The 10956-nt window shown below is 34.6% G+C and overlaps 1 protein-coding gene across 1 annotated transcript in view; it reads right to left on the bottom strand.

Moving 5' to 3' along the window:
* Positions 1-8921: 8921 nt before the first annotated feature.
* The window catches only part of hk2 (hexokinase 2), a 43636-nt gene continuing 41601 nt past the window's right edge, over positions 8922-10956 (bottom strand). The window contains exon 19 of the mRNA XM_016572799.1: positions 8922-9455. Coding sequence (XP_016428285.1) covers positions 9314-9455 — 142 coding nt within the window. The 3' untranslated portion in view covers positions 8922-9313. The remainder of the gene's footprint in view (positions 9456-10956) is intronic.

Raw genomic sequence — 10956 nt, 5'->3', positions numbered from 1 at the left:
GCCTCCATTACTAGCACTAAAAAGTACATTTTGGAATTAGCAGTGGAGGTTTGAGATGAGATGCAGAAGAAATTAGTCATACTTTGCAAGAGCGTTTTAAGGACAAAACCGTGACAAATGTCTTGAAATAAATCCAACTGAACAATGTCTTAAGGAGTTGTACCAGTTGTATAAGCAGAATAATTGACTCTAGGATAAAAACTCTAGTTAAAAACTAATTTAATTATGGTTAAATGTTCCTAAATATCCTAAATAGGATTGAACGTTTGATTATTTACAAAAAATAATAACTCACATCTATATAAACAAGCCACACGATTTGATTCATTATAACAAACACTGCAGCACAATAGGCCTACTTTGCTGAAATCCATAACCCAAAGCATGAGTAATATTAATTACTGTAGCAAACACCAATTAACAAACACATCTGACAATGTTTTAAAGTTATATAAACATTAATCCTAACAAAAACATTGTATCTGTAGCAACAAGATATTCTGCTCTGATATGTCAGTATTTATGTACTCAGGAATATTTATTCTTGATCTAAGGCATTCACAGTCACAAATGCGCATCACAGCACAGTATAACAGTCACTGGAAGAACCAGCAGGGCATTAAAAATGCAAGTAGCTGGAGCACAACAAACAGATATTTTAATGGATGCATTGCCTCAGAGCAGTCAAGGAAATCTAAGGTTCTGTCTCAGAGGAGTTCATCCTCAGTTCAGCATAATATCCACAATGGTTTGGCCAGATTTCTTCTCCATTGCCTTTTTGAGTTTAGGGTCACCTTTTATGAGATCCTTCATCAAATACATGACACAAATGGCCTTGAAGTGCACATTGAGCTCATGAATACAGAACTGAACAGGCTACAAACCCTTAAAACACACTAACTGGACACTGATTTTCAGGAACAGCAATTAGTTAAAACTACTCAATTTGCATGCAATTTCTATTTTTATTTATTTATTATTTATTAACTATTTTAATTTTTTTAGTTCATCACACTTTAGTCCATCAGCATCCTGTCATTGTACACATTGAGTATAGGGTTGTGTTGAAAGTGTCAAAAGCTTCAGCAGATTTTGCTGTTCAATATAGATGAAATGGCCTTGAAGTGCACATTGAGCTCATGAATACAGAACTGAACAGGCTACAAACCCTTAAAACACACTAACTGGACACTGATTTTCAGGAACAGCAATTAGTTAAAACTACTCAATTTGCATGCAATTTCTATTTTTATTTATTTATTATTTATTAACTATTTTAATTTTTTTTAGTTCATCACACTTTAGTCCATCAGCATGCTGTCATTGTACACATTGAGTATAGGGTTGTGTTGAAAGTGTCAAAAGCTTCAGCAGATTTTGCTGTTCAATATAGATGAAATGTGTTTTCCCCAAGGATTCACAGTTACTTTACTCTTTGGTGTCGGTAAGATTTCTTTTCTTTCTTTTTTATGTTTTTAAAAGAAGTCTCTTATTCTCACAAAGGCTGCATTTATTTGATCAAAAACACAGTAAAAACAAAATTGTGAAATATTATTACAATTCAAAACAATGCTTTTTTTTAAAGCATATTTTAGCATATTTTAAAATGTAATTTATTCCAGTGCTGGCAAAACTCAATGGTGCTCAAGAAACATTTCTTATTATAAATGTTTAAAAAAACAGTTGTGCAACTTAATATTTTTGTGGAAGCCATGGATTACAAGAACAGCATTTATTTGAAATAGTAATTGTTTCAAACATTACAAATGTCTTTACTGACACTTTAATGTTGATCAATTTAATGCATTCTTGCTGAATAAAGTATTAACTCCAAATGTTTTGAACAGTAGTGTATATACTGTATAAGTATCTACTGCCATCATGCATTCAAATTACTGCATCTGTTTACATTTTGCAAAAATATCCAGCAAGACAATTAAAGGAGTAGTTCAAACAAAAATAAACTCACCATGATTTCCCATCATTTACTCAAACTTATGTCATTCCAAACCTGCAGGCTTTTCTCTCCTCTGCATGTGGAACACAAAACAAGATTACGCACATTCAAACCTGTTACTCAATCATATGTAATGCAAGTAATGACATCTAATGGGAGTGTTACAGAACATTACATCTTTGGTCTTTCCTGGTAAATGATTGTAAATGTAATAGTACTACTACTGTTTACTCTCTGTGAGTTATATGAAAGCCTATTAAATAGAGAAAAACAATGCCCTCGTCTCCCCTACATTTCTCATTGACTGTGAAACGGTATTAAATGCAATAAAGTGGAACATGTTGAATTAAATGAAAGAGTTAAAGTCGGACAAAAAATAAATAAAGTTGCCCTTTGATTGAAAAATCATACAGAAGTCCTTAACACAAGCAGCGCTATAGGGGGTCTTATTTGAAACCAGCTCTTGAAACTAGTTTGAATATGGTTTTGACATTTTAGAGAAGAATTAAATAATCATTTAGTTTTAATACTCCAGTTCACAGAGGAAGTCAGCTGAAAGCTCTGTTATTCTCTTTCAGAGACATAGGTCAAATTTGAGAGATATCACACTGACCACCACATTCACAGTGCTATTAAAAATCTATTTAGTACATTACAGTGGACCATGTGATCATCCGGTCCTCTCTGTTCAGTTACTTCAGCAGCTTCTGTTATAGCGTCAAATGACTGTTGGATAACTGGCCAAGGGGGTTCAGGGAATCACTGGTTACATCGAAAGTCTCATTTATAGCCTGTACTTTAATGCATGCTTGACCTCTGCTATGCAGCCAATCAAAAATATAAGAACATTCTGACAGGTTGCAGATAATCCTCTATCACTTCCTGTTCCACTTATACAGCACAGAGACTGTAATACAGGACAGTATTACAACATTAGATGAAGCTAGTTTTTTTTTAAATCACGGGCCATTTCAAAAACAGGCACCTGACATTCTTTTAAACGTCAATAAATTCTTCCTTTAAAACTCAATGACAGCCTGTTATTTATTCTGGCACAGTCAAAGTATTTCTTCAAATCTACAGGAAAAACATCACCCGTCTTCTTTTTGTACCATTCAAAAGTGTGAAGTTATGTAAAGTTATGTAATGTAAGTACAGTAATGGCACCCTTCTGCAAGTTTTTTTTTCTTTTTTCTAATGTGAATAATTCATTTTCGGCTACTCTTTCTGTAGAAAGAGCCTGACCATGTTACCCAGTTCTTCATTTATAACACTTAAACCCATATCAACCTTTACCGGATGGTCAGTACAAGGATGTCATTTCAGCCCTTTAGTTATGATCAGTAGTGACAAAATAAATACTCAGCTGCTGTCATTGTACATGTTGAATATGATCATGTTGAAAATGTCAAAAGCTTCCACAGATTGCTTGTGCTGTTCAATGCAAGTGAAATGTTTTTCCAAGGATTTACAGGTACAATGCCGTTTGGAGTCAAAAAGATTTTTCTTTTTGTTTTTGAAAAAAAAAAAAAAAACATGTCTTATGCTTACCAAAGCTATTTGATCAATTAGTTATGATCAGTAGTGACAAAATAAATACTCAGCTGCTGTCATTGTACATGTTGAATATGATCATGTTGAAAATGTCAAAAGCTTCCACAGATTGCTTGTGCTGTTCAATGCAAGTGAAATGTTTTTCCAAGGATTTACAGGTACAATGCCGTTTGGAGTCAAAAAGATTTTTCTTTTTATGTTTTTGAAAAAAAACAAAAAAACATGTCTTATGCTTACCAAAGCTATTTGATCAAAAATACAGTAAAAACAATAATACTGTGGAAATATTAACAGTTTAAAATGACTTCAGTGATGGCAAAGCTGAATTTTCAGCAGTCTTCAGTGTCACATGATCCTTCAGAAATCATTTTAATATGTTGAAAACAGTTGAGATGCTTAATATTTCTGTGGAAATTGTCATACTCATTTTCTTGAGGATTCTCTGGTGAACAATAACTTAAAAACAATTTATTTGAAATAGAACATTACACATTTATTTACGGTCACATTTGACCCATTGAATGTGTGCTTGCTGAATGCAAGTATTCATTTCTAAAAAAAAATCGTATTGACCCCAAAATTCTGAATGGTAGTCGCACACATACACAATTTTTTATATAACTCCGACTGGATTCGTCTGAAAGAAGAAAGTCATATACACCTAGGATGACTTGAGGGTGAGTAATTTATGGGCTAATTTTCATTTTTGGGTGAACTAACCCTTTAAGCTTGACTTTCTCTTTTCTTAACACATGCCTTATTTTATAATCAAGCTCTGTCTCCTTAGTAACTAAAATAACTTTAAAAGATAAATTGTTTGTTATTATTGTCTTACGATTATTTAATTCTTAGTTTAGATGATCACAATTATAATAAATTATGATAGATTTTATTTTAAGATTGAAATGAAATGTATAATGGCATTACAAAATAGCTGTCAGTTATAAAAGCTGTAAAAAATCAAGTCCTGGTGTTGAAGAAACACTCAATTATGAATTATTAAACTCAAAAGGGTTTATTACAAATAACAACACTCTATGAACATTTAAATAGACTTTGAGTGTCCTGCATAGATGTGGGTGTTGTTTCCAGGGGTCTTGCTTAAAAATCAAAACCAAAATACAATACTTGTATTTTACCATGCATGTTAAAGGTCATCTCTACTGTGCTTTTGCCAAGGACATCACCTTTGCTTGTCTATGGCAGCCTTCAGCATGCATGCACTGATTATGTGAAAAATTTCTGATGCAAAAGGGGGTATTTACTGTAGGTGCAGGTACCTCGAAGAACAGAGCAGAGCAGACCTGATCTGACCTGACCTGAAAAATTCATGAGTTATTGTCCATGGAGCCGTACTAGAATAAGCAGACCGCTCACAGGAACAGAATGGACAGGAATACTGAACAGGAAACCTGTTAGTCCTTCATAAATTCACACAACTCAAAATAAATGACTGACAGTTTCAACAAAACACACGCACGCAGAAGCGAAAGTGCTGAACTGAAATACAGCACGTAAAATTCCTCAAAACTAAATGAGAAAGGCTTTATGAATATTTTAAAGTCTGGGTATAAACGTGTGTTTGTAAGATACTACAACCAAAGCCTTTAAGATGTAGATATTTTGTGCAATCACTGTTCAAGAGCAACACTTACAGTACATTTGGGTATTCTTCACACAGCGAGTGCATGAATCGTATAAGCTAATATTACTTTTACTTATTTTTTTACATTTTTCTTCCTTGTTGTATGGAAAAGAGCTCCATGAAGATCCTTCACAACTCTCCTTTTATTATACTGAAAAAATGACCGTGATTAAATAAACAATTTTCATTTTCAAGTGAACTATTCCTTAAGGAAGTATTAACATCTGTCTGAATTCCCATTGCAGCCTACAACAGTTAAAATGTTAATTCTAGCTATCTACTGTATAACCACATATTTATATATTACCTTTAAAATGTTTGGGATCAGTAAGATTTTATTTTTTGAAAGAAATTTATATTTTTATTCAGCAATGAAGCATTAAATTGATCAAAACGGAAATGCATAACCAACTACAACCACTAACCAACATAAATGTATGTATATATATATTTATATATATATACAGTGCCGTGAAAAGGTTTTTGCCCCCTTCCTGTTTTTATTTTTATTTTTTGCATATTTGTCACACTTAAAAGATTCAGATCATCAAACCAATTTTAATATTAAGCAAAGATAATGCAAGTAAATACAAAATGCAGTTTTTAAATGATAATTTAATTTATTAAGGGAAAAAAGCTGTCCAAACCTACCTGGCCCTACGTGAAAAATTATTTGCCCCCCCCTCTTAAATCATGAAAGAACTGTGATTAACCACATCATTTTAGAAAGCTGAGTTAAATTTCACTAGCCACACACAGGCCTGATTACTGCCAGACCTGTTGAATCAAGAAATCACTTAAATAGAACCTGCCTGACAAAGTGAAGCATGCTTAAAGAGCAACACATCATGCCGCGAGCTAAAGAAATTCAAGAACAGATGAGAAACAAAATAGTTGACATGTATCAGCCTGGAAAGGGTTATGAAGCCATTTCTAAGGCTTTGGGACTCCAGCGAACCACGGTCAGAGCCATTATCCACAAATGGAGAAAGCTTGGAACAGTGGTGAACCTTCCCAGGAGTGGCCAGCCTACCAAAATTACTCCAAGAGCGCAACGACGACTCATCCAGGAGGTCATAAAAGAACACAGAACAACATCTAAAGAACTGCAGGCCTCACTTGCCTCAATTAAGGTCAGTGTTCATGATTCAACAATAAGAAAGAGACTGGGCAAAAACGGCATCCATGGGAGAGTTCCAAGGCAAAAGCCATTGCTGACCAAAAAGAACACAAAGGCTTGTCTCACATTTGCCAAAAAATATCTTGTTTATCCCCAAGACTTTTGGGCAAATATTCTGTGGACTGATGAGACAAAAGTTGAACTTTTTGGAAGGTGTGTGTCCCGTTACATCTGGCGTAAAACCAACACAGCATTTCATAAAAAGAACATCATACCAACAGTCAAACATGGTGGTGGTAGTGTGATGGTCTGGGGCTGCTTTGCAGCTTCAGGACCTGGATGACTTGCCATAACTGATGGAACCATGAATTCTGCTCTCTATCAGAAAATCCTGAAGGAGAATGTCCGGCCGTCAGTTTGTGACCTCAAGCTCAAGCGCACTTGGTTTATGCAGCAGGACAATGATCCAAAACTGTTGGCACAAGCTACATTAAAGTGATTATTACGTTTTTGAATATGGATATTTTTCTTACAAAAACGCATGGATTAGCTAGAGGAGGCCTTTGTTCACCCCCCGGAGCCGTGTGAGACACTTTTTTTTATGGATGGGCGCTTTTTATTTAACTTGTTTTGGACTGATGCATGCAACACCCGCTGAGTGGCATTAAACAGCTTGAAAGATCAAAGACAATTTTTAATATAACTCCGACTGGATTCGTCTGAAAGAAGAAAGAACCTTTAAAATGTTTGGGATCAGTAAGAATTTATTTTTTGAAAGAAATTAATATTTTTATTCAGCAATGATGCATTAAATTGATCAAAACTGAAATGCATAACCAACTACAACCACTAACCAACATAAATGTATGTATATGTATATATATATATATATATTGTGCACATGTACATTTCTTGATGCCAGAGCCTGCAGTGTTCATGCAGAAAAAAAATAGCCGGAGGGATATTTCTGCACTGCCTTTGTGTGAAGACTGAAATTACATACAAAAATAGATGACCTGACATTTTCTAGTAGGCTCCATCAATTTCGGCAACTGGTAATGCACTATATCGGTGGTAGCCGGTGATGTCAATCTTTATTGTCTGGAACCATTCTAGTGTGAATGAAACATGCATGCTGAAGTCAAAGGGAAATGTGAAAAGCAATTTGCACAAGTTAAACCGTAAAATTAATCCAACCTACAACAAGCAATTTAATCAAGTAGATAAATAGGCAATATCATATACAAATAAAATGACCAAATTGATCTTATATGATTACTAGACTAAAGGGACAAGTTTGCAGAAGATACCTTACTGAAAGTCTGACAAAATGACACTCACTCAATATTTGCTCAAAGAAAATTGCGCCTTACAGCTGTTGGAGAAACCCTGACATTATCCACAACATGATAAACTGCGAAGCACAACTCTGATCAGCAATGGCAACATTCATCAATAATAAATATCTCACCAAGGGCTGCAAGAAAAGACACAATCTGACACGTTCATTTTCACAGTGCGAGTCTCAGTCTTGACATCTAACGGTGATAATTTCACCTGCAATTTCCAACCTAAAAAGAGCCAATGCAATTGATATTGTGCATTTAAACATGGAGAGCAACATTTACTTGTCTATACACAAGATGTTTGGATTGCATTAGTAGATATTATCCAGGACTAAATTCTAGAACTTACAGTCCAGCACTTAAAGCCAGTTTTCCTCAAACCATCAAGTTAGCCCTTAAAAAGCTTTCGCCTGACAGCTTTCCTCAGACCAGCATTGGACCCGTTCAGAAGACTAATTAAATCAGCTTCAACTCAGTCCAATAGCAGTAGGACTGTACTTTAGTAACAGGAACAGCAGCACAGACACTAATTAAGATTAAGCAAAAGACCTTCCTTGCTTAAGAATCACCATTCAAGGTATTTAAAGGAATAGTTCACCAAAAAAAAAAAAGGAAATTTGCTGAAAATGTACTCATCCTCGTGCCATGATGAAGACTAGTTTGATTCTTCAACTGAACAGATTTGGATAAATTTAGCATTATGTCACTTTCTCACCAATGGATCCTCTGCAGTGAATGGGTGCCGAACAGCCAAACATCACAAGAATCCACAAGCAATCCACAGGACTTCAGTCCAGATTAGATAACATCATCTTGTGAAGCGAAAAGCTGCACGTTTGTAAGAAACAAATCCATCATTAAGATGTTTTAACTTTAGACTGTCACTTCTGCCACTTCTCCAATGAAAAAAGTCCATCCCCCTCTTGTTCTCTCACATCAAAATTCACCAAAATATTTGTTTAGAACTGTTTTGGACTGTTTTCACTTGTAAGCGAGAAAGAAATAATATGGATAGAGGACTCATATTTTAGCCAGAAGAAGCAGTTTAAAGTTAAAAATGTCTCGATGGATTTTTTTTTTTTTTTACAACTTTTTGCTTCACAAGATGTTAATTGATGGACTGGAGTGTTTTTTTTCAGCTGTTTGGACTCTCATTCTGACGGCACCCATTCACTGCAGAGGATCCATTGGTGAGCAAGTGATGTAATGCTAAATTTCTGCAAGTCTGTTTAGACAAGCTCATCTACATCTTGGATGGCCATGAGGGTGAGTAATTTTTTTTAGCAAATTTTAATTTTTGTGTGAACTAGTCCTTTAAAATGAAGAGTTCACTCCAAAATAAAAAATATGTTTACTCGCCTACTTCACAGCTCAAGAGGTGAATAAAATCTCTTTGTGCTTACTTCAGACAGTACAGTAATTCAAATCCGTAACAATACAAATATATATATAATAGTTCGTTTTTCTTCTGCTTGATGTTTTCCCCTTTTCTATAAACAATACCCTACCAGTATATGCCAAGTCCTTGCAATGAATGACCTAAAGGATAAAATGGAACAAAAATAAATAAGATACATTCTTTTACAGACAGGAGTGTTGTTTCAGTAAGGTCACATTGTGGCACAAAAAAAGGAAGCTCGTTGTGTAATTTCTTCCTCATCTTTTTCCCTTTATATTATTTTGTTCAGTCACTACTTTCCAGCATCTCTTAATCGACAAGCCACAGCCGTGATGAGGGCAGCACCTTTTCCGCTGCCATCTTCTGATTGGGCGAGAGTAACCTCACAGTTGGGCGCCAGGTCTCTTAAGGTCTCTCGCATAATGGTAGCAAAGCTGATGAGACAAAAGAGGAGAGCCAGCATGGATGAACAACAGGACTTATTATATTCCAGCTTTATTAAAAAAAAAAGATTTTTGATAGCTTTATTTTCAGGTAATAATAACAACACAGAACTCAATCTAATAGCTTGACAAGCAGTTTTCTTTTTCATGTTGACTTATTTCCTATTGAAAAACGCATAATGGTAGCAAAGCTGATGAGACAAAAGAGGAGAGCCAGCATGGATGAACAACAGGACTTATTATATTCCAGCTTTATTAAAAAAAAAAGATTTTTGATAGCTTTATTTTCAGGTAATAATAACAACACAGAACTCAATCTAATAGCTTGACAAGCAGTTTTCTTTTTCATGTTGACTTATTTCCTATTGAAAAAGTTGTTGAGGCAGAATATACCAAATAGCTTATCACTTTTTTAATAGCCAATAGTCTTTAATTTGTTCTTTGTTCCAACAGACTAAAAGTGTGAATAAAGCTGAAACGGCCAAATCAGGGTATATGCTTGGCTTCCTTTTGCTAAAGTGAAAATCGAAACTCATCTCAAACTCCCTTTATTTCAAAGGAGAGTAGAAGTGGTTTTTTTTTCTGTTAAAACGGTGGCTGAAGAAAAAAAGTCCCACTACGAGCCTTTGCATGATAAATTTTCACATCAAATGTGTGCCAAACTTTTGCTACCATATTCAATACTGTTTTCTCAGCATATAACACTGTCATTTTTGATTCATAAAATTACTCTTTTCAAAAGTGACTCTCAGTAAGGTAGGCGGGGGGCTTCTGAAAACAATGCTTAAAAGCACAACATGTTCCTCCAGGGAGGTATTTTAAGGGTTGTTTGAGTGACAGCTTGACAGTATACGGTCACTGACACTTTCATCAAACTGTTAGATAAACTCAGTCTTAACGCTGTATATGGAAAAATGCTATTCCACCAACTTAAGCATCATGAACAGGGTTTGCACTGGCTAGGATAAACTGGCTTTGGTAAGTTAGCTATAAGTACAGAGAAACAACAAGATAACACATGATTTAAAAAAAAAAAAAAACTTAAATTACTTATAATTAAAAATAATAATACTTAAAAATTTATTAAATTAAAATGAGTGCTATGACTACAGAAAACAGAGAAATCGGGGGGGGAAAGCCTGTGGTGTTCCCTTCAACACCCATAATGATGATCATAGTGATTTCAAACTATGCTGCACTTTATCTATCTGCCCACTGTCATATTCATGTCATTTTCACTGTGTGCTGCATGTAAAATGAGTGTTACCTTGGCTTTATTTGAAAAAATATGATTCCCAATGCACACAAACTTCCCAGATTACTGAGTGCCCTGTTTGTAATCGGATTACAGAATCAAGAAGTTGTCATCTAAAGTATAAGAATGTTTATTTTACACATGTATTTTTAAAATTCATTTTCGAATTATTTAAAATTTCTTATTTATATATATATATATATATATATGTATATGTATGTGTGTGTATTTTATTAG

Source organism: Sinocyclocheilus rhinocerous, unplaced genomic scaffold (genome assembly GCF_001515625.1).
Source record: "Sinocyclocheilus rhinocerous isolate Xijiao unplaced genomic scaffold, SAMN03320098_v1.1 scaffold352, whole genome shotgun sequence".
In the NCBI taxonomy this organism is placed as follows: Eukaryota; Metazoa; Chordata; class Actinopteri; order Cypriniformes; family Cyprinidae; genus Sinocyclocheilus; species Sinocyclocheilus rhinocerous.
This window is presented reverse-complemented; position numbering and strand designations above follow the sequence as displayed.